At 40.1% G+C, this 27,677-nt stretch overlaps 1 protein-coding gene across 7 annotated transcripts; it reads left to right on the plus strand.

Moving 5' to 3' along the window:
- Positions 1-761: 761 nt before the first annotated feature.
- On the plus strand, positions 762-27,371 carry kif1ab (kinesin family member 1Ab). 7 transcript variants are annotated; one of them, XM_017422478.2, is made up of 48 exons: positions 762-1,081; positions 2,686-2,863; positions 5,932-6,005; positions 6,141-6,320; positions 6,446-6,514; positions 7,102-7,280; positions 7,384-7,495; positions 7,651-7,728; positions 7,860-7,925; positions 8,017-8,034; positions 8,153-8,231; positions 8,320-8,398; positions 9,341-9,483; positions 10,887-11,086; positions 11,184-11,263; positions 12,071-12,146; positions 12,287-12,366; positions 12,452-12,558; positions 12,660-12,743; positions 12,910-13,090; positions 13,872-13,944; positions 14,038-14,128; positions 14,235-14,383; positions 14,556-14,734; positions 14,899-15,036; positions 15,118-15,236; positions 15,317-15,402; positions 15,515-15,650; positions 15,856-16,039; positions 16,198-16,288; positions 16,495-16,613; positions 16,729-16,784; positions 17,555-17,663; positions 17,799-17,865; positions 17,956-18,040; positions 18,135-18,240; positions 18,472-18,498; positions 18,600-18,714; positions 19,323-19,456; positions 19,547-19,608; positions 19,729-19,874; positions 20,333-20,524; positions 20,636-20,707; positions 21,273-21,382; positions 21,830-21,949; positions 22,577-22,769; positions 22,844-22,962; positions 23,718-27,371. In XM_017422478.2, exons 2-48 carry the CDS (start codon positions 2,758-2,760, stop codon positions 23,773-23,775), a joined length of 5,127 nt encoding a protein of 1,708 aa, XP_017277967.1. In that variant the 5' UTR covers positions 762-1,081; positions 2,686-2,757; the 3' UTR covers positions 23,776-27,371. The 7 variants fall into 7 exon arrangements, with proteins under 7 accessions (XP_017277967.1, XP_017277970.1, XP_017277968.1 ...); XM_017422481.2 differs by having other exon boundaries at positions 20,636-20,680; XM_017422479.2 differs by having other exon boundaries at positions 18,475-18,498.
- The last annotated feature ends 306 nt before the right edge of the window (positions 27,372-27,677 follow it).

Genomic DNA, 27,677 nt, shown 5'->3' on the forward strand with positions numbered 1-27,677 from the left:
ACTAAACCAAAAACATAAAAAACATAATTTGTGAGTAAAAATAAATACAATAGGACCATTACTAAAATAGCAGCAAGAACAATGTTAAAAATAAATCCAGGAGCAGCAAGCTGCCACTGAATTGGGAATGATGTAAATGTGAATTTTTGGTCAAACTTTTAGGTAACTTTGAACATATTCAAATAAGAGTTCATGTTTGTCTTAAAGAAATTTGGCTTAGTCTCTTTTTTTCCAGAAGCTGAAACATGATTCACACGTGTCACAAAACAAGTATTGTGTAAAACGACAGGGACGAGTCTCGAAATGGAAAAGGAGCAACCAACAACAGGAGAAAACAGGAAGATCATAAACGAACAAAAAGTGACCGGCATAGAACACAAACAAATTATAAAAAGAGTCAATAAAATAAAATAAAAATCTGCAAAAAAAAGAAACAACACGAAGTGAATTCCGATGCAGAGACAGATTTGAGCTTCAAGCCAACCACAGATGAAAAATAATTCCCTTAGAATTAAAAATAAAATTACATGTTTATAATAGAAGAACTTAAAATTAGTAAAACAAAGAAGATTAAGAGCTGAAACAGTCCTCTCCTCTCCTCTCCTCTCCTCTCCTCTCCTCTCCTCTTATGGCTGCTGCTGATGCTGATGATGCTGAATGATGCTGATGCTGATGTCACCAGCCCCTCCCAGCATCCCTCGGCGCAGCTGCGCCGCCATTTTCCCCACTTCCAGACTGACTGACTGACACTGGCTGCATCCCCCCCCCACTCCTCCACCCACCCCGTGTGACGCACCGTCGCGTTCAGCTCTCAGCCCACCCAGCTGCTGCTGCTGAAGCTGCTGCTGAAGCTGAGGCTGACTTCCTCTCCCTGTTTCCCGGCGGATTCTCCATGTAAGGATGCGCTGCGGGATGTGATGCTGTAGGTGGACCAGAGGACCCAGAGACAGAGACAGAGAGAGAGAGAGAGAATACAGACCTGCTGAGGAGAACCACCGAGGAGACACGTTTTCTTTCTCTCTTTCCTTTTTAATGGACCGGAGATTCATTCTGTGTGTTTGGTCGAGTCCGAGCTGCTGAGGTAAGACACGTCTCCTCTGATGGATGTCTCTCTCTACTCGATGTTTTGTGTTTGTTGATGATCCCCCCCCCCCCTCTTTTTTTTCCCTTATTATTGTTATTTATTTATGATTAACACGGGTACAGACGCTGCGTCAGGACGTTCCACTCAGCAGATCACATTAAAAACACACAGACTTGATTAATTGAACACATGCGCACACAAAACGAGTTAAATAAAGAAAATGGGACCACAATGTCATCGTTTTGGGTGAATCTGTGCGCCGAGCTCCTCTCTGACGCAGTGGAGGCTGATTTTGGCGTCTCTGTTTACGCGGCCTGCTTTTTGAGGTGCGGCAGGCGAAGCAAGATGGAGGCGACGGTATTTATTAATGAAACAGCATTCTGGAAATGATCAGCAGGCTCGTGTCCTCCAAGTCTCCCTCTGCCTCTTATCTTAGCGCTGTTTGTGTTTACCACCGCGCGAGGAGATGATGGATGGACATTAAGACAAATAGACAAAGATTAATCATAATCTCTTGAGCAGACAAGGCTTATAATAATAATTTTTAAAAAGATAAAACCCACTTTAAAGGGCTTCAGAGGATAATGACAGTTTAAAGGTAAGGCTTTGGTAAGGATTGGGAAATGCTACAGAACAGATGGGAGGATGTGTGATATTTTTCTCTCCTGAGGCCTGGATGCTGCCCGACCAGTGGGCAGCCATTTTATTGTAGAATAGCAGGCTGAAGATCCTCCTGCCAAATAATGACCAAGCCTTTCAAGCAGGGTGTTTCAGGAGCTACGCGTCGCTGCCTGAGGACAGAGGGGCTGTGAATGTGCCCTATTCTCATTTTTTTTTTTAAATTGGAGGACATTAAAGGCCTAGCATTCATTGAAGGCGTGCTTATCACCCGCCATGACTAAGATCATCTTATGTTGAGAAATGATGGAGCTGGAGCTGTTTTTGGTCAAACCCTGTAAATGATGTTATGCATAATCTCATGCCATGTAGTGAGAAATTGAAAGACGTGTCAGCTCTCAGAGTACATGCTGTGGATGACTCTCAGCTACCACCACACCAAATGTTAGCTTGATGTCTGTAAAATTGACCGAGTTATGGCAGTTTTTGTGTTGCATAAGGTTGATCATCCGTGGTGGCCTACTTGAATTGGATTGACTCCAAATGTTATTGAGCTGTAGCTGTACAGCCAGTGATCACTTCCTGGGAATTTTCATTAAAATCCATCTTGTGGTTCATGAGATATTTTGCTAACAGACAAACAGGAGCGATTGTAACTTTTCATACCCACATTTTAAGCAAAGATGGTTTACAATGTGTAGCTATACTGCTACATCAAATTTCAGCTTCATATCTGTAAACTGGACAGAGTGAAAGCCATTTTTTAATTGGGTAATGTTAATTAGTTGTGGCAGCCATTTTGAATTGAGTTGATTCCAAAGGTTAATCAGTAGATGTACATCCAGTGATTACTAACAGTAAAAACAAATAACCACAGACACTGGCAACAAACACGGCGGGCGATGATAAATGAGAGGAGACCCGTGCTTCATGTTTTCTCGGGGTTCTGAGGTGTTGTCCCTGCTGTCTTCTTCCCAACGCAGGAACCAGGTGCGTGTCTGTAGCCGTAGCGCAGATCTCCAGCATTTCCGCTCGCTCACACACTCACCTGCGACATGGCGGGGGCTTCGGTGAAGGTGGCCGTAAGGGTCCGGCCCTTCAACTCCAGGGAGATCGGGAAGGATAGCAAGTGCATCATCCAGATGTCTGGGAACACCACGAGTGAGTATGACCTCAGCTGGACGGCGTTAGGGCCATCCAAAAGATTTATTATAGATTTAATCTGAGGCGATGGAAGGTATATATATATATATATATATATATATGACATTTAGTTTAAATTACATAATTTAGGGTTGCATTTGTTGATCTTCATGCTTTGCTTTCCTATATTAAGAACCAAATTTTGTTATAAAAAGAAAACTTTCTTAATTTCAATGTATTTCCCTTCAGCTTAGTTTAAAACTGCTTTAAATTTTATCCAACACAAAAGCTGAACATCCACTAATTCACTTTCTTTGTTGACTTTATGTTACTGTCCTTCACTTTCAGCTTCATTGGGTTAGAGTTAGAGTTTTACACCCGCAGATTGTTCCACCTTTAGGATAAAAGGTCTTTTTGCGAACACCAGACAGTCAAGAAAGTAGCATGTGCAGTTCTTTATTTATGTTAAACAAATTGTGGTAAAAAACAAAACAAAACAAAAAAAAAAACTGACGGGTGGTAGAGACTTAAAACCATATGTGCAAAAACAAAAAAGTTTGGACTTTTTTAGTGAAACAAACATCATGTATCCTGCAGTTAAACTGTACAAACAGAAGATATTTCCATTCCTAAAACTTTAAATCTTAGAGATGAACAGGTGCTATGAAGATTTTTTAAGGTAGTTAAAAATATACCAGACACTAATTATTAAATAAATCAAAGTCTTTTAAGTTAATTTATAACCAAAAAAAGACACTTGTCTTTTTATTGTTTGATTTAACACCCTTAGATCAAAAAGAGCAAAAAAAAAGGCAGATATTTGACACAAAACATATCTTGAATATGTAAATTTGTATGGAGTTTTGTTTAGAAAATCAATAAAATATTGTTTGAGAAATTCACATCAAACTCCTAATATTCCTGAAGCATAAATAGTTAATTAGTTAGTTTGTGTTGTCATTATGCTTTTATTTAAGAGGGTCATTACCATTTTTGGATATTTAAACAGCCAACAGATGGGGTCACACACCTTTGTCACTCTTAATTTATGGGTCGAAAGCTGAAAAGTTTGGAAGGCACTGCTTTAGAGCACAAGCCCCAGAAAATCAGCAACGCTCTGCTGCTGCTTTGATTATATTCCTCTGACCTACATTGTTCCAAGTTTGTCGCTTCACCTCAGTAATTTGTCTGGTACGCAGCTTTGGCCCTGCGGACACATAAACAGTGGGCGGCGAGCTTCGCGGCGTCTTGGCAGCTGCAGAAAGAAACAAAAGCCTCAGTCAGCGTGTGCAGGAAAGGAGCGACTGCCGCAGATCTCCTCTCTCATCATAGCCGCGGCTAAAAAGGGCCCCGTTGTTCTGGCCCGGTCCACGCTCAGGGTCAGCCGACCCAAGCGTGTGTGTGTGTGGAAAAGAGAGTGTGTTGTCCTGTTGTCTTAATGCTTGATTCATTTTAAATTGTCATTTTTGCTGCAAGTGCTTCCAGCTCGAAAATGTGTCACCAACAATGTGTTGGACAGTTTTTGGAGATGGTGCTCCTGCTATTTTAGACTCGTCCACGGAGGGTGTTCCAGTGGGGTTGGTTCTTGAGTCACAGCTTGCTCACAAAGCATACTTTTTGGGAAAGGTAGAGCTCATTTAAAGCTTCTGCTTACAATGCACTGCTCCAAGGGTCTCACTGGGCTGTGAGTGCTGGAGACTAGTTGACTCAAAATTGTGAGAAAATAGGCAATTCTTCCGTTGCAGTCTCACTGAATCCGGAGTGTTTGCAAACCTGCGACCAGCGAGCCATTTGTACCCCACATTTATGATATAATCCACCAGAGGACACTTTAAAAATGAATGCAGGTTAATTTGAATCAGTTTCTCAATAATTATTACTGATCACTAGTGTGCTTTTTTAAACCTGGACATGTTTTCTGTCAGAGGAGAGCGCCTGTTCAGGTCTCAAAGTACGGCTCTTGCGCTCTTCAGTCGGAGTTTTGTCCCACAAGCTTTTTGAACAGGTTTTAAAACTCAAGCAATAAGATTTTATTCCACCTAGACTCAAGGAAGGAAATTAGGACCCCTCTCAAGAACATTTTGAGACACTTGCAGCTGAGTAAGATATTACCTTTATTGATTTTATTCCTTTTATTCTAAAAAAAAAACAAAAAAACAAACAAAAAACAATGTTGGAATTTCAGAAAAGAAGCTATAAAATGTGCATCAGAGTGGTAGCTCAGCCTTGTTTTTTTAGAGTCCACAGATTCAAAGACTGAATCAAAGTTGCTGCCATGAAACGTAGAAAAACAGAATTTCATCTTTCCCTTTAATACAATAAGTAATGTGTTTAATTTTCTAAAGACAACAAGAGAGGAAACACCGAAGCTTCATGTTTTTAACATTTACAGAATATAAACAGTTTTATTAGAGCAAACACTAAAATACTCTCAGGCCCGTTGTGTTTTAGTTAACCTGAGAGTTTTTTTTTCTTGTTGTTTATGTTGTGTTTTTAGTTTCCTGCTGTGTCCTCTGGTGGTTTTTGGACTTTGACTTGTCCCCTCCATGTGTTGTCAAATGCTTTGACAGCCTCCCTGTTTTTAACTTTGACCTGGATTAAATGTTTGTGTTTTGGGACTCTTACATACGTTCTTCATGCGTACATATTTGAGGTCAGATCGAGTACCAGACTCCCATTCCTTCATGATTTCTTCCTTTTCTGAACGTCTCCGCGCAGTTTGCGTCTTTCCACGCCCGTACTCCTGAGCAACTGCTCCGTTATCTAATTTCTTCAAAACGTCCACACGCTGATCCCAACTGAGAGTTTTTCTTTTACCGCCACGAGTAGCCATTTTCCAGAGATATAAAGAAATAAAGACAACATGAGACCAGGGTGGAGAAACCCAAAGTAGTTTTCAAGTTTTTGGAAGTTGCAGAAGAGTCTCAATAAGACAAAAAACTGTATAATAATATATGTAGATTTATAATGAATTATTATTCTCTATACCCTGCAGATTATGTAAGATAAAATGTTTAAATGAAAAAAAATATGCAACTTGTTTGAGCTTTACGTGCTTCTCATGAGTCTATGTTGGTGTTTTTTAGCAATCCTGAACCCAAAACAGCCGAAAGAAAACAAGAGCTTCAACTTTGACTACTCTTACTGGTCACACACCACGGTGAGTCGAACCGCTTTCAGTAAATAAATCCGGGAAAATTCAGTCTTAAACGAGTCATCGTTGGCAAATTGATCAACCCTTTGAGGCCTCTTCATCCCGTCTTCATTGTCTGTGTTCCCCTCCCTTTGTCCGCAGCCGGAGGACATCAACTATGCGTCTCAGATGCAAGTGTACAAAGACATCGGAGAGGAGATGCTGCTTCATGCCTTCGAAGGCTACAACGTCTGCATATTTGCATACGGCCAGACAGGAGCGGGCAAAAGCTACACCATGATGGGGCGGCAGGAAAAAGACCAGCAGGGGATTATACCTTTGGTACAAACAACAGAGAATGACTTAAAAAACACAACAAATAATTTGACATAATTTATTGATTTTTTTTTGTCATTCTTGTCTCAAACTGTGAAGATGGTGACTCAGTTTCTTTGTTCCTTTTCTAGCTGTGTGAGGATCTTTTCACCAAGATTAACGACAGCAATAATGACAACAACATGTCTTACTCTGTGGAGGTGAGTCAGATTAGACTAAGAACCTTTTTATGTTTAATATTTTTATATTTTTTTAAGCTCTCACTACGTTCTGATGTTAGCACCGTGTTAGTAGCATAAAAACACAATTCTCAGAGGGTTTAAGAAAAATCAGTGACATGTTATTATTGAAATACAACAAGAATACAACACCGAAGCTCTCTTTTATAACCTGTCTTTACAGCTGTTTTTCTTTCAACATATTTTACTGGATGAAATATTTACTTTTTCCTTTAGTGCTCCATCTTTTAGGCACAACTATGTCCCTAGTCATGCATTGAGAATGATTAAGACTTCTTGCTTTTGTGGGCTAATTAAAATCAGTATTAACTGTTTATTTTAGCTTTTTCTTATTAGTATATTTTGTCGAACACAAAAAAAGTGAGATTTTTCCCCAATATGTCCATTTTAAACTGTTGTTTACAAATGTATTTGTTTCAGCTCAAGAGAAAATGTAATTCTGTTCTTAAAAACAAATGCATGGGTTTATCAATTATTGCTCCAGGCATTTAAAAATCCAGTCATTCTCTTTATTAATGCTTTTCTTCTACTTCCTCTTCTGTTCTCAGGTGAGTTACATGGAGATCTACTGTGAGCGTGTGCGTGACCTGCTGAACCCCAAAAACAAGGGCAACCTGCGTGTCCGGGAGCACCCGCTGCTGGGGCCTTACGTGGAAGACCTGTCCAAACTGGCCGTCACCTCCTACAACGACATTCAGGACCTGATGGATTCCGGAAACAAGGCCAGGTAACAAATCGAGGCCGAAGCAGGCACTCCTCACGATCTGCTGATGGGTGTTCGAGGCAAAGGGAAATACGTGAGCATATTTCTTCTCTCTGATGAATGTCAGGACTGTGGCTGCCACCAACATGAACGAGACCAGCAGCCGCTCCCACGCTGTCTTCAACATCATCTTCACACAGAAGAAACACGACACGGAGACAGACAACACGTCAGAAAAGGTTCTGCCTCAAAGCTAAACTCGATGTCACATTTTAGTACTGGTTAAAAGAAAAGGAGCGTTTAAATGCTCCTCTGACACCTATTGTGTGCTTTCAGGTGTTTTTTTCTCAGCTGAGGGGAAAGTGAAATCTTTAAGTTTCTTTTATTTTGATAGGTCAGCAAGATAAGTCTGGTTGACTTGGCCGGCAGCGAGAGGGCCGACTCAACCGGAGCGAAAGGGACGAGACTGAAGGTGGGAATTTTATTTTATTTTACTTTTTATTGTTGAAAATTTAAAAACAGTACCTTTAATTTGAAATGTACATATGAATACATACTAGATGATTGAAAAGTTGACTGATTTTTATTTGCGTGTTTTTGCAGGAAGGAGCAAACATCAACAAATCTCTTACCACACTGGGGAAAGTTATTTCTGCTTTAGCTGAACTGGTAGGATTTCTACTAATACAAAAATACATACTAGAAATCCTTTTTCTTTAAGTAAATAATGTGCATTTTCGATTTTTCTTTTACTTCTTAGGACTCTGCACCTAATAAGGTTAGTTGTAACTACTGTTTGTATGAATACATTTCAAAAGTCACAGATACAGTCATTTACAGAAATATTCAACAAATAACTGAATTGTTTGAACTTTTTCTTTTTTTTGTGTGAGCAGAATAAGAAAAAGAAGAAGGTGGAGAGTTTTATTCCCTACAGAGATTCGGTTCTGACTTGGCTTCTGAGGGAGAACTTAGGTTTGCAACCAGAATAGTATTTTTTTTCCTTTTAGCTAAATGCAAATCTCTTTCTGTCAAATGAAGTGTCTTGATCTCTGTGTTTTAGGAGGGAACTCTCGCACAGCCATGGTGGCTGCTCTCAGCCCTGCAGATATCAACTACGATGAAACCCTCAGCACTCTTCGGTGAGGAAAATGTCATGAAATCTTTATTTTCACTCACCGTCATTTAACCAGATAAAACCCCACTGAGACCAAGAGGTCAGCAGAACACGCCATAAAACAATGATCAGAAAACAAGTAACAATATAGGATAAAACAAATATTTTAGCCGTATAAATGGTTTAAACTTACAGTGCAGAGTTGTGACATAATAATGATTTTAACAGTGACTTAAAACAAAGACAATAGTTAAAGAAACACAGACAACAGTTACAAAACATAGGCAATAATTAAAAACACATGCAATGATTACAGTACAGGTAATGATTAAAATGTAAGGAATTATCAAAACACAGACAATGGTTAAAGCTATAACTGACTCTGTTGTTCAGGGTAGAACAAAAATGCGCTAAAAAAAAGAGGTCTGGCAATTTCAGACCAGCCTGTAGGCTGTTTCACGCCGAGGGGGCAGCAAAGCCGAATGCTCTTTTCCCGAATTCAGTTCTGACACGAGGAACCAATATATGGACAACATTATGAGACCATAAGGCCGAATCGCTGAGAAATGTGCACAAATAAGATGGAACTAAGCCCAGCAGTGCCTTGTAGGTTAGAGTCATCCAGTGTGCATACCTGCAGAGAGTACAGCTCGCAGTGATGACTGAGGCGGCTGGAACCAGAGATGAACCTCAGGGCGCTGTGGGAGACAGTGTCCCCACAATGTCATTTCTAATTTTGGAGCTCAATAAACAGGATGTATGTCAATGAACTGCCTCACACCAAAGGTTAAGCTTAACCATTAGATGCATTTGTGTGGTTTTGAATTGTTTCCTGTATATTTTGCACATTAAAGGAGAAATTGATTCCTTATGTTCTATTTTTTTTAGACCTTTTAGCACACAATCCCCTGCAGCTGAGCGTTACAGTTTATTGGCGAGGTAAAGTCGATGGCCTCTGTTCCCACAGGTACGCCGACCGAGCGAAACAGATCCGCTGCAACGCCGTGATCAACGAGGACCCCAACAACCGCCTGGTCCGCGAGCTGAAGGAGGAGGTGGCTCGCCTCAAAGACCTGCTGTACGCTCAGGGACTCGGAGACATCATAGAGAGTGAGTGTCACGTCACAAACTGTCGCCAATCAGAGAAGAAACTCAGACTGAGCTGAGATCCTGTGTGCAGTTTTTTTTTCTTTTTCTCCTCTTCTTTTCTCTGAATGTCGAGGGTTAACTCCTCTCTCCTCTGTCCTATCAGCCTATCGCTGCACCGGTCCTGTCATCACTGGTTTGAAATGTGTGTTTAACTTTAGCAAGCCTGCGCTTTGCAACTAAAAAAAATATCTCTCTCTACCACACCAGAGACAAAGCTTACAACTCAGAAAAAAGTGATCTGATAGAAACATGAACAAGATACGATGATTATTTAGACTCCCGTCTTGTAGTTGGAATGTTTTTCTCAAGAGCTTAGAAAAAAACAGACATTCTATCTGTTCAGCTTTCTATGATAAGACACAGTTTTGACCCTCTTTGTCAAATTCCTGCTAAGAAAGATGAGCTGATGTCTGCAAAGCACGACTTCACAGACTGAAGTGAATCTTATTTTTCCAAATTGCAAAGCAGCAGTTCGGAGGAGCCCAAGTAAAGGCATTCTGTAGTTGCAACATTCGAGAGTCCAGTGGGTCCAAAACTTGGGTCAAAGTCATCTGAGGGCTCAAATCAGTTGGGATGTCCGAACCTTTCCATGATGGCCTCTTCTGTCCTCTAAATTGTGCAAAACAAACGTAAAATATAAGCCAGTCTTTGTTACATGTTTAATTCTTACATCTTTTGGAGATCAGTTCATGTTTTAGTCAATTAACTGTTAAAAGTACCATTTTTTTGACAAAGAGGGGGTAAAAGCTCAGGCTGAAAACAGGCTTTTTTTGATGTTCATCTTACAAGATTATTATTGGCCATGACAGAAAGAAGTGAGCAGATGAACTTTACAGATTGTTGCTTATTTTGCACCCTGGTTCTCTGTGTGTGGAGTTTTTTTGGAATTGGAGCAAGAAATCAGGTGCTTGGAAGCCTGCACTGCCGGGAACTCTGCTATCAAAGGCTTGTTACACAGTTTGAAGGCATCACTTTATGCTTCATCAAACACCATGTCTGGAATTTTTAGCAGATATCGCTCTTATTCTTTATTTACTGTTATAATCATGCGTGCGAGCTTGTTTTTTATATATATACATATCTGTTAGAAGAAAAAAGCCTAATTTCTTTTTACGTTTTGAGCTCTTTTGTTTGACTTGCTCTTTTCTCAGTTTCTGCAATGGCTTTGATAAGTTAAACAGCTTTGCTTCTTGGATCCATTATTTGAGCTTTCTCTTTTTCTTTTTTGTGCTCCTCCCTATTTTCGTCCTTTTGAATCCATGTCTCCGTGTGCTCCTTTCGATCCCCGTTGTCTCTGCCTAAACACCCGGCGTTTGCTCCCACCTCCCGTCCTTTGTTCCACGCTCTGCCTCTCTCTCTGACAGACCTGTGCGATTACAAGAACTTTGCGAATAATCGCCAGGCTGTCAATCAAAGGGGTGATCTCTCCACAGTGACCCACGCCATGACGGGAATGAGTCCCTCCCCCTCGCTCTCTGCCCTGTCCAGCCGCGCCTGCTCCATCAGCAACCTCCACGATCGCATCTTCAGTCCGGCCAGCGAGGAGGCGATCGAGCGGCTCAAGGTAGGCGGATTTGGAAGAGCGGAGAACGAACGTCGATGGACGTAAATGTCAGAAAACACCAACGTGACACGGGGCTGTTTTTATTTTTTGTCAACAGGAAACAGAGAAGATTATCGCAGAGCTCAATGAGACGTGGGAGGAGAAGTTGCGTCGTACTGAAGCCATCCGCATGGAGAGGTTTGTCCAACATGTTTCTGCTGTTTTTTTTGTCCAACTTTTCTCAACTATTGATCATTCTCTTTCATTAACTCTACTCTGAATCATTCCACTGAAACAGCAAAATGAATCTACCATCATTAATCATTGTTTCGTAGTGTTTTCTTTACTGAGTAACTGCATTACTTTGCACTATTGCTCTGTCCGGTTACTTGTCAGCCTACTTCAGCTGCATGCTTTGTGTTTTTAAAAGGGTTAAATTTAGCCTTCCAAGATGCTAAACAAGAACTAAAGGTTGGAAAATACCCCACACTTTATTTCAGTGTGCTTTGTCCTAAATAACTACAAATGTTATAGTAAATCATATTAAATCCAGCTAACAGCAAGTGCAAAAATCACTTTTTTTGTTTTATAAAGATCTGAAGACATAAATCTTTAAGTTATCTTGTTAAAAAATAGACAGAGAAACCTCATTAGCCACAAAAGCTTATATGGCAATGATAGTTATATTTTTTATCCTGGAAATCCTTGTATCTGCCAAACATTCACATTAATATTGGGACATTTTCGTACTGAATTGGACTTTAACTCATCTTTCAGTTGTTTCTTTGTTAAAATTACTTTAAAATATTGAGTCATTTGTTTATTCTGATGATGCAGTCATTGTATTTTATGTTATTTTCAAAGCAGCAGCTTTGTAGCTTGGAAGCTTAAAGGTTAATTTTGATAGAAACCACTTTGCATACCATCTGACAATTAACCTCTTCTAACAGCTGTGTTGTTTTGGAAACCCTCTGTTGTTGCTCTAACTCTGACTTCTGTCTGTAGAGAGGCTCTGCTGGCAGAGATGGGTGTTGCCATGAGGGAGGACGGAGGCACTGTTGGCGTGTTTTCCCCCAAAAAGGTAAAATAATCATCCAAGTTAACTCATTAAGACCAGACGCTGCAGACATATGAACATGGTGACGTGTGCAGAAAGTGCTTCAGGTCTTAGTTGCATAAAACGGGCGTACAAACAGCCTCTTTGACATGCTTTGCTCATAGACCCCTCATCTTGTGAACCTCAACGAGGACCCTCTGATGTCGGAGTGTCTGCTGTACTACATCAAAGATGGCATCACCAAGTAAAACCTCGTGGATTCTCCTTTTTACATTTACTCTCTCCTGTTTGCCGCAGCCTTTAAGCAATTTTGACTTCTTTTTCATCAGGGTTGGGCGTGAAAATGCCAAGACTCGCCAGGACATCGTTCTCAGCGGCCACTTCATTGAAGACGAGCACTGCACCTTCAGCAGCACCACCGGGCCCCAGGGAGAAGGTAAAGGCCCGCTGTTTCTCTCGAGTCAACATGCATGAAAATCCTTCAAATGGACTTTTAAAAAACTGTGATGGGACAACATCAATCCTTTTCTGGATCAGGCTGTGTTATTCTCGAGCCATGTGAGGGAGCAGAGACATATGTCAACGGGAAGAGAGTCACCTCACCCACTGTTCTGCGGTCCGGTAAGAAAAACTCATCTTATTGTTTGTTTAAAAAAAACCCAGCGTGAAACATATCTAAACGGGTCAAAACACTGAAATGATGAGATTGGAGTTATTAGCCACTAAATTCTGTTAAAAGTTACTTTGGATGCTTGCAATTTTATACGTTTATATGCATGTTTTCAAGGGAACCGCATCATCATGGGGAAGAGCCACGTGTTCCGGTTCAACGACCCGGAGCAGGCCCGTCTAGAGCGGGAGAGGACGCCGTGCGCCGAGACCCCGGTGGAGCCCGTCGACTGGGCCTTCGCTCAGAGGGAGCTCCTGGAGAAACAAGGAATCGACATGAAGCAGGAGATGGAGCAGAGGTGGGGGCGGATGGATTTTAACTCATGAGGATCGATCATAACTCGAGAAATTACATTCTCTGCAGCGTGAGCAATGAGTGCTGAACGGCTTTGCAGAAATTAGATGAAGAACCTGAAACTGAGTTGTTAAATCTAAAAGAAGCAAAACTAGTTAACCCTCTCAGGCTCAAATTAAGTTTTAGTAACAGGAAAAATCAGATATGTTGTTGCAACGCCTGCCTTGAGAGGGTTAAAAGCCAAAGAAATTGCTAATTGGTTGCTAGAAGCCAAAAGCAGCAAAAGGCTAACTAAAGCTGAAATGAGCAAAATATTAACCTGAAGCTGAAAGTATTAAAAGGCCAATTTAAAAGCTTAAAGTCGCAAAAGGGTTAACTACAAGTTAAAAGTAGGACTGGCTAAAAGCTGAAAAGGTTGTATGTTGAGGCAAATTTCAGAAAGAACCATGTTTCTGAAGGTTTGAAGAGATCTGTGTGTATTATTTAATAAAGTTAATTCTTTTTAAAAGCATGGAAGTTACAAAACACAGCCATAGCACCAATCTCCTGAAGAGCTAAATGCTTTGATACAGAAATGGCTAAAAGAGCTCAAACTATGCAAAAGTAATTAGATTCTTAAAAACCTGTGGAAGAATAAAGAAAATCAGCATTCACACAACTATCAGCACATCACGATGCTATTTGAACAGATGCTTTTTTAACATAATACTTTGCATCTTATTTTATGGCATAATTACAGCAATTAGTTCATGATTATTCTTACTGGTTGAAATCAATCGTTCCAGGCTTCAGGAGCTTGAAGATCAATATCGCAAAGAAAGAGAAGAAGCCAGCAACCTGCTCGAGCAGCAGAGGCTGGTGAGTAAAAACTGTTTATCCACTGAAAACTCCACTTCCTCTTGTTTCCACTTCGTCACAAGCTGACTGATAAAACGTCCCGGCTTCTTCCAGGACTACGAGAGCAAACTGGAAGCCCTTCAGAAACAGGTGGACTCGCGCTACCTGGAGTCACCTGAGGAGGAGGAGGAGCCCGAGGAGGAAGGTGATACAGTTTTATGTGATACTTTTAGGGGATTTAGCCATCTCTGTCTTTGTCAGGCTGTGATTTAGTGAAAGTTGACTGACTCCTCACACGTATTCATCTGCAGTGCCGTGGACAAAGCGTGAGACCGAGCTGGCTCTGTGGGCTTTCAGGAAATGGCGTTTCTATCAGTTCACGTCTCTCAGGGATCTGCTCTGGGGCAATGCCATCTTCCTCAAAGAGGCAAACGCTATCAGTGTGGAGCTGAAGAAAAAGGTTAGTTATTATTTCTCTAAGAATGTTATCCCACCTACAGTATCACCACATATTGCATTAAACTTTCAGCGTATGACATTGTCTGGAATTTGGTTAGCTATAATGCCTTTTGGTTTGATTTTTAACTTAATATCATTGAGATCTGATTGGAGGATATCCTACATGTTTGCAGGTGCAGTTCCAGTTCGTCCTCTTGACAGACACTCTTTACTCTCCACTTCCGCCCGACCTGCTGCCGCCCAGTGTGGCTAAAGAGCGCGAGAGACGACCTTTTCCTCAAACCATAGTAGCTGTTGAAGTACAGGATCAAAAGAATGGAGCCACGCATTACTGGACCCTGGAAAAACTCAGGTACCAAACATCGAGTGATTCAAATAATTTGCATCAAGCTTGAAACTAAATTATTGGTCATAGTTCCAGTGAGGGCAATTAAAATTAATTTATATCAGCATTTTAAATCGGACACAAAAGCTGATCTTCCAGCGGTTTTCTCTTGTGTCTGGCGCTCCCTGCAGGCAGAGGCTGGACCTGATGAGGGAGATGTATGACCGAGCTGCGGAGCTTCCCAGCAGTGCTGTGGACGACTGCGACCACGCTCTGACCGGAGGAGACCCTTTCTATGACCGCTTCCCATGGTTCCGTCTGGTTGGCAGGTCGGTCATCAAACAGACTGAAGTTGTGCACGTTGAAAGCCCCGAAAAACTCCCTCATCACTCTCTCACCTCTCTCATCAGGGCTTTTGTTTACCTGAGTAACCTGCTGTACCCGGTGCCCCTGGTGCACCGCGTGGCCATCGTCAGCGAAAAGGGAGAGGTCAAAGGTTTCCTCAGGGTGGCAGTGCAGGCCATCTCAGGTACATATACATCTTAACTTTAATGTTTAGTATTTGTAAATGTGACTTTTAAGTGTAACATCTCCCTTTTCTCTCTTAAGCTGATGAGGAGGCCCCTGATTACGGTTCTGGAGTTAGACAGTCAGGAACCGCCAAGATCTCCTTTGAAGACAACCAGTTTGAGAAGGTGCTTGTGATGAAAGATCCCTTGTGTTGCCTTCTAAAAAAATGTCTTTCGGATAAAATCAAATAAGTTTTCTGCTCATGAATGTCCACACCCTGATGTTGTCCTGTTTTAGTTCCAGTCCGAGTCGTGTCCCGGCGGTTTGTCGCACTCCAACACCTCCCAGGAGGAGCTGAGGATCGTAGAGGGAGAAGGACAAAATGTTGAGATGGGAATCTCAGCAGATGAAGTTAATAACAACACCTGTGAAGGTATGGAAAATCTGTGGAGAGACCAATTAGTACACCAGAGTGCGCCTGCGGAAAGTGCTTGTCACTGATTGTTTAAACGTTTTCCAGGAATCTAAGAAACAAATATTAAGTCAAACCATTCTTAGAATATAATATCTTTTATGTAACATCCTTTCGACATGAACAAAGCTCAAAGTTGGTCTGTTTCTCCCTTCATGTCGTGCAGCCACCCTGGATGCTCCTCACAGCCCCGTGAAGAGTTTAGGTCTAGGTCTGGACCTTCCTCTGGAGCTCTCCCCAGAAAAGTCTCTGACCCACCTGAAGATCGGCAGCACCTTCACCTTCAGAGTCACCGTCTTACAGGCCTCCAGCATCTCAGCAGAATACGCCGACATCTTCTGCCAGTTCAAGTGAGTTTCCTGGAAGATACGGACGTCAATTTTGTGCTTTGATGGCACAAATATGCTTTCCTAATGTTGAACTCTAGCTTGTTAATATTCCAATTTATGACTCGAAATGCAACTGGCAATATTTTCCAAAGTGGGATGTCTTGCGTAATTTCTTCCAGCTTCATCCACCGTCATGATGAAGCTTTTTCCACTGAGCCACTAAAGAACACCGGCAGAGGACCTCCACTGGGTTTCTACCACGTCCAAAACGTAAGTAACAGACAATTAAATGTTATTTTTGATATATATATATATATATATATATATATATATATATATATATATATATATATATATATATATATATATATATGCACTTATTTTCTTGTCATCCAAAGATTTATTTTCCTGAACATTCAGCTGTCATTACTGGGCTGATTAAAGGATTCATTTGACTAATATTTTCTCTCTGTTAGATCACGGTGGAGGTGACCAAGTCCTTTTTGGAGTACATCAAGACTCAGCCCATCGTCTTCGAGGTGTTCGGACACTACCAGAAACAGCCCTTCCCTCCGCTATGCAAAGATTTGATCAGGTCTGAAAGAGATGTGACTTTTATTTTCAAAGCATTTACTACGAATTACCATTTCACAAACTCGAATGGAAAGTTTTTCCTCTTGTAGATGAGTCCTTGTTTTGATTTCTTTCAGTCCACTGAGACCCTCCAGGAGGCAGTTTCCTCGAGTCATGCCGCTATCAAAACCAGGTCGGCAATGATGACCTTTGAACTGCTGTTTAACAAAGTTACTATTATAAGTCTCTAAGTATAAACGGTACTTTATGAACCAAAACTTCTCTTAGTTTATGTCCATAATTACATAATCCAGTAATAATTGTGGGGTTTGTAACATCCAGAGTTATTAGTATAGCAGAATTTATTTTATTTCGTTTATTTTTAACTAAATAGTTTGCTTCCATCTTCTCTCATTTTAGTAAAAGATCAGACAGAATAGTTTATATCCTATTTTTTTATTCGAAGATCAGAAAAAAAGTAAATAAATTCAATTTTTTTGCTTTTTAGGTGCGTTTAACCAAATGATTATGCTTTAAATTGATTAGTTTTGTATTATATCTGTGATTTAAAAAACAAACAAACATCTGAATTAACATCCACTAAGAGTTATGATTTTATATAAGGGTTTGTATAAATTACTAACCATAAATGTAAATTAGTATGTGGTTTGCTCTATTGGTCTGTAAGGGTTTAAAAGGAAAATAAACAACGAGGTTAAGAGGAGCAACCCTCAATCTTCTGTACTGCCCGAAATATCATTAACCAATAATCTGTCACTTAATTTTCTATGTATTAAAGGAACTGATTAGTTTTGTTAAAACTTGTAGCAGATCTTCATCACAATAAACCAAAAGGAGGATAATGACCAATTAAAAACTTAATCAGTCCTTCAGATGGAGCCAGCAATGTTTGTAGTTGTATGGTCATTGAGGTTTGATTTAATTTCACCGTTTCTCTTTCAGTGCCGGCCACCAAGCTCAGCACGCTGACTCGCTCCACTGCAGGACCTTGTCACGCCAAATACGACCTCATGGTCTTCTTTGAGATCTGTGAGCTAGAAGCTAACGGAGAGTGAGTCCTGTTTTTATTTGCTACTTGGATACCAAAAGCCAAGACAGACACGATGAATACCACTGTACAGTTTTCAATCCTATGAGTAAATATTAGTGTTCAGATGAGGCACGTTGATGGTTTTTCTGTTTCCAGCTACATTCCAGCTGTGGTTGACCACAGAGGGGGGATGCCCTGCCACGGGACGTTCCTCTTACATCAGGTCTGACCCACGGTTCACCACCATAGTTCCAGCTGCATGTATTTAGGACCACATTTTCCTGACCTCACTGTCCTCTCCTGACCTGCACAGGGCATTCAGAGAAGGATCAGAGTTACCATCGCCCACGAAGCCGGAAACGAAATCGAGTGGAAGGAGGTGAAGGAGCTGGTTATCGGTGAGAAACGTCTTTGGTCAAACAAAATCAGATCTAAAAGAAATAAATACAAGTAAATCTATAAAGATTTAATCTGATCCTAAATCCTCCACAGGTCGGATCCGAAACACTCCGGAGGCTGATGAGACCATCATAGACCCCAACATCCTCTCCCTCAACATCCTGTCCTCCGGATACCTTTGGCCCAAACATGATGACAAGTATGAATTATGAGCTGATTTTGATTTACAGCATTTCATCTGTAAATTTGATTCTCATTGTTTTTAAATCCAACAGCAGGTTTCTGTTTTAACCAACCTTTGTTTTCACATTGACAGACAAACTGCTGTGTCATGTTTCTTAAAAACACTGATCTGCTTTGTTTGCTGAGTTTTTAACTCATACCTGCTGCAGTAAAATAGGTTTTATTTGTGTTTTGTTTCCCTCTATGGAAGTGTATCGTTGGGAGTGGATCATAGGTATGGTGCAGTTTTCATTTTTAGTATTACTGATTTTAAGGAAGTACGTTTAAAAGCTCTCCGAGACATGCTGTGTGTTTGTTTTATTTTTCTCGTTGCAGAACCTTCTACCGATTCGAGGCGGCTTGGGACAGCTCCATGCACAACTCTCTGCTTCTGAACAGAGTCACCCCGTACGGAGAGAAGATCTACATCACTCTCTCTACTTATCTGGAGGTAAAGGAAAAAGGGATGAGTCATTAACGAGATGTTGGAGTGAAGAGAAGATCATAAAACACTTAACTCCTAATTTATACATAATTCTATGGAAGCACTGCAAGAAATTTACATTTTATTTAGATTGTTTTTTCCAATTACAGATAAAAAAGGTTTTTGAGCAAACAAATGTTTTTCTTCTTTTGTTTTTGAAAGAAGCAAAATAGTTTTTTTTTTCTCTTGTTGTTGCTTTTCTTTCTAAGCTTGACCAAAACTTATATTTACTTTAAATTCCTGACTTGGGAAAATACAGTAATTAAATAAAGTAAAGTTTCTTAGTGAAGCAAAACCAAGATGACTTTTTCTAAAAAAAAAGTTATTTTTATGAATTAATAATTTATAAGAAGAAGTAAATTTGGAAAATGTTGTCGTAATCTTTCAGAGCTTTCTGTACCAATTTAATTGGTTTCTTTCCTACCTGAGATAAACAGCTTAGAACAGAACAGATGCCACATTTTTTGTAGCATTTAGTCATAAAGTGAAATCAGTTTGTTTTGATTTTAGGCTTCCAGCAGTGGTGAAGTATTTCCCTCCTGTGAATGGTTTATTATTGTTTGTATTACAACCAGATGGAGAACTGCACTCAGCCAACGGTTATCACCAAAGATTTCTGCATGGTGTTTTATTCTCGTGACACGAAGCTCCCAGCCTCTCGCTCCATCAGGAACTTCTTCAGCACCGGCTGCCTCAGGCCATCGGAGAGGTACACGTCTATCATCACTTTTAGTTAATCTGGTACTTCCACCCTTCCTAAATTCACCTCTAAATTCACCTCTTCTTTGTTTTTTTTCAGTAACCGTGTCACCGGAGTTTATGAAATCACTCTCTGCCATGTTGCAGACAACGGAAGTCCAGGTGATTAAAATCTGAAACAAGAAAATGGGTCATTTAAAAAAAAAAAAAAAAGCCTAAATGCTTCTTAAATTGCGTTTTTTGTTTTTTGTTTTGATGGCCTGTTTGTTTCCGTTCTGCCAGGCATGCAGCGTCGTCGCAGGCGCGTGCTCGACACGTCTGTGGCGTACGTGCGAGGAGAGGAGAACCTGGCCGGGTGGAGGCCTCGCAGCGACAGCCTCATCCTCGACCACCAGTGGGAGCTGGAGAAGCTCAGCTTACTGCAGGAGGTCAGTTCACCGCACCGAGGACAAATACAGAGAAGAACAAACAAAAACCCTGACCTGAAAAAAGAACGCTCAGAAAAATGAGCTCAGCAAAAGCAATCATACGACACATTTTCCCTTTTTTTTTATCCTTTTCTCTTTTTTGCCTTTCAGTCTTTACACACACCACTTTTTTTTTCTTATCTGCTTGTTTTGTAATTGCTGCATTAAAGATAGTTTTAAATGCATCTCTAGCTGTTATCTGTTTTCATACAAGTTAACGTATTTTCCCTTTGTACCAAAGCTACCCTTGATTATAGGAAAGCTGTTGCAGAATAACAAAATTTAAATTTTAAAAATTCAAAGCAAAGCCAAAGACAAACAGAGACCGGTCTGTTAGTATACTTGAATTAAAACCTGTTTTTTTTCTGTCAAATGTGACCATCTCCCTTTAAACGGAGCTTTGCTTCTGTTGTTTTTAGGTGGAGAAGACTAGACACTACCTGCTGCTGAGGGAAAAGCTCGAAGCCACCCTGCAGGCAGGACAGGAGGCCCTTTACAAGAGCGGCGACATCAGCGACTTTGCAAAGAGCCCTGTCCTCAGCCACAGCCCCGGCAGCATCCCCCCCACCCCCGACAGCCCCAACCAGAGGCAGAAGGAGCTGGCTGCTAAGGTGACTGCTGGGGTCCTCACCTCAGTTTGGGTTCTACTTTATTTAAAAAAACTTACTTACTAAAACAAAACAACACGCTGTTTTCCCCCCCCTCCTCTGTGCTCGTTCCAGTGTCTGCGTCTGCTGATGCACACCTTCAACAGGGAGTACAGCCAGGTGAGCAGCAGTGCCAGTGAAAGCAAGGTGAGCCCCAGCCTAGGCCCCTTTGACCTGACCCGTCAAATCCTCCATCACCTGACAGTTACAGCTTTAACCTGACTAAACATTTAAGCCTCATCTTTCTCCTTTAGAACAATTAATTGCATCCACTTAATGCTCTTTCATCTGTCATTTTGTAAACCCTTTATCTTTGTCCAAATAACTTCCAGTTCTACTAATTTTACAGTTTTTAATTTAAACCATCTTAAATATAATTCCCAATTATCCAAAAAGCCATTTATCTAAAAGTTATTATCCTTTATTTATTCTCCCCTAGTCTCCCCTAACATATTAACACTACTTGTCTTTATAAAATGCTAATTAACGAGGGGCTCTTAGACACACTGAGGATCTTCCTCACAGTGGTGGTTCTACAGTACCTTTCCAAAAAAAATACAAATTTTTATTGACTTGTTTTCTGAACGCATGTCTGTGTCGTCCTTGTTTAACTGTTTGCTGGTGTGTTTTGTCTCTCTATCTGTATTCGTCCCTCTTTTTTTGGGGTTCCCTGTTTTTTTTTTTGGTGTGTGTGTGTGTGTGTGTGTTTTAGCTCTCTGAAATGTCAGTATCGCTCATGAGGGAATCGTCCTCTTCTGAACTGAGCACGCTCACGCCCTCCTCCACCTGCCCCTCGTTGGTCGACGGACATTACGACATTCGGTGAGGAAAAAAAACATTTTTAGGCTTGTTTTCACCAGGCGGGTGCAGTTTTTCTTGTGTTACAGAAGTTTGTGGAAAAGAAAATACTATTTAATACTGTTTTTTTTTTTTACTGATTATTGCAGTTAACTGATAATATAAATGTAAAACCACATATTAAAAAACAAGGATGCTGTAACATGTGGAGAAGTGCACCTGCAGTTAAAAAAAGATGTTAATTTACTCATTTCAAACATGTTTGCTGGTTGTTAAATCATATATCATATTTTATTTACCAGCACAAACAGAAAACTGAAAATAAACATCAGATTAATGCGTGGAAAAGGATATATGACACAGATTTTGTTTTTAATATCAGTCGATATAAAAAGTTTGAGAATTATCCAAACTTGACATGTTTTGTAACAGATTGAAATGTTCTTTTTTTATGTTCTTGTTGTGGTTTAGACTTACTGATCCCAGTTCAGGAGCTTCCACACCGGACCTGGACCCGTTTAGCCCGGTGGACAGGAAGAAAGCTCTGAGAGGATGCACCTTTGTTCCCGACATCCAGGAGATCCGTGTCAGGTCAGACCACACATCTGATTCTCTGTGAAACACGTTGGCGGTTTGGTCATTTAAGAGCTTAATACATTGCTTGTGTATGGGGAAAAAAATGTGGATTTAAACCAAGTCGTGGATTAATTTTACTCATTTTGTGCAAACACCAGACAGCTGGACGTTTCTTATTGTTTTCCTGCTTTTAGTTTAGTTTTCATTTTGTGCTGTTTTAAACATTTTTATATAAAAATGTTTGACTTGAGTGGGAATCATATGCTGTGACTTTTAATATTTATACCTCATACGTTTTGAATGATTTACCAAAAGTTGAGCTACAGTTTTAATAACTTTAGCTTTTAGCTGCAATATTTGCTCTTTTAGATTATTGTCTTTTTGTTTAAACTTTAACTCAGTTTGAACTACTTCAGCAAAGTCATTCAGCACTCAACGTTCACTTGCAAAACAGTCAGTTTCTCTCGTTTGAAACTGTTGTAAAATGTATATTTTGGACAAACTACAGATCATTTTCTATGTAAAACCTGCTAAATCTGATAACTCATCCACAGGGTTGATATTTGCAAAGGTTCTGTTTATTTTCCTCAGTGGATTCTTCCTCGTTTCTTAAAACCTTCTTTTGCTTCATTTTAAATTCAGCCCCATTGTGTCAAAGAAGGGCTACCTGCACTTCTTGGAGCACCACACCAGTGGCTGGGTGAGGCGTTTCGTTGTGGTCCGCAGGCCCTACGTCTACCTGTACCGCAGCGAGCGGGACAACGTGGAGCGAGCCGTCATCAACCTGTCGTCCGCTAAGGTGGAATACAGCGAAGACAAACAGACTTTGCTGCGGGTACGTTCTCAGTAAATGTTTACATGCTGCGTGTCCCCGAACTTTAGTAACTTCTGGGCGTTTCGTGTTCTCAGACTCCCAACACGTTTGCCGTGTGCACCGACCACCGCGGGATCCTGCTGCAGGCCACCAACGACAAGGAGATGCACGACTGGCTGTACGCTTTCAACCCTCTGTTAGCTGGCACCATCAGGTAGGTGGGGGAGAAACACGACCTCAAACACTGGCAAAGTTTTCTACAAAAATCTCTGAACCATAATTCTAAAATTTCCCAAAGAAGATATTGGTTTTTTAAAGGTTTTTGACTTGTGGTCTCTTTAAAATTACCAGAGTTTTTCAGTGTTTTTCTCATCATCTTTAAATATTGTCTCAGTGCAGAAAAGTCAAGAAGTTTTAATTTTTTTTTTTTAAACTTATGGTCTAATTATGACAGTTCTTTCGTATTTATAAGTGCATTTTGAAGTTAAAGAGTTCCAAAGAGATAAAATTATCTGAGAAGTCACAGTCACAGCCACTAAAGCAAAAATATGTAGAGAAAAGTAAGAAAAGTATTTAGTGATCACATAAATCTGCTGTGGAACTCTAAAAAAAAGTGTTTAATCTTTAGTTTGAAACTTCCAACTTAAGGAAACTTTGTTTGTCCACCAGTGCACAGAACAGTCTAACACTAAAATTTTTAAAGATGTGAAATAATAATAATAATATTTCTCTAATGGTAGGGAGATAATCTCATAATCTGCACTAATTAAACTCTGTGTTTTTCCTCTAGCCTGTGAGAAATTATAAACTTTATTCAAGAAACAAACTGGGATTTTATTAGATAAGGAACAAGAAACCTGCAAAAACAAAGTGAAAAGTTCAGTTTATTGAATTTATACACCGAATGCTTTGTCTTTTTATATTCTTCCTTTTTAAAAAGCCTTTTTTTTCTTCTTCTCCTGCTTTCAGGTCGAAGCTCTCCAGGAGAAAGTCGGTCCAGTCGCTCCCGGCAGCTCAGAGGATGTGAGAGGTGATCCAGCCTTGTGGGAAAACAGCAAAGAAACAAACAATACAATCTACAAGCTCAGCTTAGCATCTTGCTCCAATAAAGATAAACCATATAGCAAACATATCCTGTGATATGGTGACTGACTCTCATCCCCAAAAAATAACCCTAACGCTCATTTCAAACCCACGTGTCAGTCTCAGACCTTGCATGGTGTGCTCCCTTTTGACCTTTAGATGAATTTGTAAGGAAAACAAACTACAGAAACCTGTTATTTAACTTCCTTCTGCTGGACGTTGGGACTTGTTCTGGTTAGTTTAAATGTTCATGTAGGGGTACGTTATCTGTGAGGCTTCCAGTTCCTTGTAAAAAGGTAGTATGAGACCTCTTTTAGCTATTATTCCAAGAAGTCCTGGTAGAAAAAAACAAGCATTAACCGTGTGTTGCACCAGAAAGGCGAAGGGAAAACATTCAACTAGATCTTTTTTCTATGTAGACATGTGTCAGGTGGAGGGATGATAGATCCTTATAGATACACCATACATATACTGTAAAATACCTCAGTTTGGATTGGTTTGATGCTGTTTCATGGCAAATATTTCAGATAGCAAAGAGGGGGGGATAAAAAGCTTTTGCTTATCTTTTTAACTTTCAAGTAGCATGAGAAGAGATTTGTTCAGATAAAATGATGTTATTCCCACGTTGTTTCTTTAAGTGGTTTCATGAAAACTGGATTCATTAGCTCGAATAAGGCAAAAATAATTCCCTATAAGGAGAGACAGCTTTCGTTCTTGCCTTGCTTGTTTTATGTTTTTGACATTTTTGATGTGATCATAATAGGAAAAAAATGATCATTATCTCTATTGTTAGCTCACTGCACTGTTATTTATTGTGACAAGACCGCGGACAGTTTTGTTGCATGGCACTTTAATGTCTTTTTTTTGTATTACTGTACTGTTTTCTTTTTTTGTTTTAACCAAAGCACTGTTGTTATTTTATAGTCATATGTTATTATGTATTTGTGCACAATTTCTTGATTAGAAAAGTTCACTTTTTCCTCTTTAAGTCAGATGAAAAGGTTAACGCCACGCTGATGGTTGTATGGTAGGAAGCTGAAGTCATTTTTATATTTAAACCAACAACATATGAGGAAATACTGGACACTAAATGGGAACTGGGAAACTGAAGAATCCCAGTATAAGTTTTAAGTTCACTATGATTGTGTGCAGAAGGCGGGACTGAAAGCCCCACGCCGCTAATCTGCAGACTCTGGTCCCAAAAATCCAACATGGCAGCTCCTATAAAACTGGCTTTAATTCCCTAAAACAAGAGAAGGCGCCGCTGTTTGATTTAATACTTTCTTATATGCTAATGATTCAAACACGAAGATTGGTTCTAACTAAATGGACCTTCCGTTACATGTTTAAATCAGCAGCAAACAAATTTTTTTTTTTTTTCCAGAGAAATAAATGTGTAGAGAGCTTGCTCGGTTTGGTCTCCTCGCTCGGCTAATTATCTCATTACTGCAGCCTAGCTTTTAATGAATCGAACCAAGATGGCCTTGTGAATAACCACCACAGCTTCTCTAATAACCAATCGAGAAAAAAAAAAGTGAAGACAAGAATAAAATCTCCCCATAAACCTCGGACATGTGAACTCACCATTACAACATTAATTATTAAGTTTATTATCAAACAGCACTAATTCTGTTGCTTCCTCTTCTGTTATGAACCAGCAGAGTCGCTCCACTGAACGGAATCCTTTTTTTTTAAAATTCTTGTAGCAATTAAGAAAGGACAAATTTTTATTTAAACATGGACCTGTGGTTGGTTGAGGGCAAGCGCTTTGAGTAGACAGGAGCGTTGTCCTTTCACCAGATAGTGCCTCCCTTTCATCTTCTATCCCCTCTTTTTTAAATAATTAATTTTAAAGTTGTAAGTGTCCAAAATTAGGCTGTCACTTATATGAATATCAGATACATATAATAAACCGTATTTGTTGTCTTTATGTTAATACTTTAAAGAGTGCATATTATCAACAATCTTCTATAAAATCTTATTACATGTGACATTACAGCTCATCAGCCATCGGTGCTGCTTTTATCAGCAGCTTCCAGCTTAGCTTTTGTTTCCGAGCTGCTCTTTGCTCGATCAGCCCAAGCCGGTGGGATCAGCTCTGAGCCAGTGTGAATTTCATCATACTGTTACTTTTGTTTGCCTGCGTTGTACCAAGATGGCCCCAAATATTTCTTTTATTGTTTCAGTAAAATATTAAATTAAGTGGAGAAACAAGAAATGTGAGGAAAACAGGTCCTCCCTTTTTTTTTAATATTGGCTCTAAGCTTATTTCAGCGGAAAATAAAGGCCTGGTAAGCCAGCCAGTCTGCCTTTTCAGGATCAGATCGAAGGAAACCTTTCAAAATAAAAGCTTTCGTGACTGTTTGCCACAGGCCAGCCAACCTGTTGAGCAAACCAGTCTGATACGCTGAGGTTTTACAGAAAAGCTGCGTTTCTCTGGTCAGATTTTCACCACGTTTGTTGTCTCTGAGCAAAGACTTTACCGAGACATTTTTCCTGAATGTTTTTGGGCCATCTTGGTAAAAAAAAACATTTATTTTGTGTTGTACTGTAAACTGGGAGACAAAATGAATGGAAAGTTGCATTAATTAATATTATAAGAACAGATAATGTTTTGTAACTGTGGTGCACTTTTAGCAAAAGCATTATGTATTATGATTTTGTCATGTTTTTGAAATATTTGTGTGAAAAGACGATTTGTTGAAGGATTATTATGATCCTGCTTTTAAGGAGAAGAGGATTAGCACTTTTTTTTTTTCTTTAAACTTCTGCTGTCAAAGTGGCTCCACTGCACCGAACTGCATCGACCTTTATTTTGCAAATGGCAGATGACTTGTAATGCTTTCAGCCCAAACAGTCAAAGGATTTCCTGTGAAAAATTCTGGGACGGTTCAGTGTTTGAGACGGTGATTGTTAAACGGAAGAAGAGTTGATTATTTCATATTTCTCTCTCCTTAACTGTCAGAGCTGTGGATCAAAGCATGCAGGTCCACCATTTTTCTGCCGAACCTTGTCTTTCTCTCCTGCCTTACAGCTCGCTAATGACAACAGCTTTCCACTCCCGAAGTGCTGCTTGTAAAGTATTGTCATCCATGATCCCTGTAATGATTACCTGAAACCCTTCCTCTTGGCTCTGTCTTGTATATAATGAAGATTTCTGTGTCGGGTCTCATTGCACAGACAATATAACTCTCTTTCCCTCTGTGTACCAAGATTAAAACTGACCTGCTGCTTCTTCAAGTGCCACCGGCGAGTCAAGAATGCTGATTTGTGCATGTTTGGTCCTTTTGGATCAGGCGCTTGTGGTAAATCTGGGGAACGGTCGGCGCTCTTGCTCGGAGTGGCCTGGCAGAAGCAGAAAAAAAGGTCTCAGCCTGTGACAAAGTCTTAATCTCAGTGCTCACGTTTATCTTTTGAGTGTTCTGGAGTTCTTTCTCATGTCTGTGGACACATAACAAGAGTTGTCAAGAAAAAAACAACAAAAAAACAAAACAAAACAAAAAGCAAATAAATAAATGAGTGTTGAAACTTATGCAACAACTAAATGTGGTATGTTTGTCATTTCCAGTACGTGTTTTCATTGCTAAATTTTCTACCAGCTGTGGAGTCAGACTGATAAAGCAGGCATTCATTCTCAGTTTCTTTTTATAGAGTGATAAAACATCTTCCCTGCAGAAGGTTTTTGCAGACAGAGCCACTTTGTTAATGGATAACGGCTCTTTTTATGCCTGTTGCATAATAGTTTGTGCTTTTGCTTCAGGTGAACACATATGCCAGCCACCATGGGGCTGCATTTGTGCAGCTTTCTATTATTGATTATCTTCTCACCATGTTCTCTGCAGCGGC

This window comes from Kryptolebias marmoratus, linkage group LG20 (genome assembly GCF_001649575.2).
Source record: "Kryptolebias marmoratus isolate JLee-2015 linkage group LG20, ASM164957v2, whole genome shotgun sequence".
Taxonomy (NCBI): domain Eukaryota; kingdom Metazoa; phylum Chordata; class Actinopteri; order Cyprinodontiformes; family Rivulidae; genus Kryptolebias; species Kryptolebias marmoratus.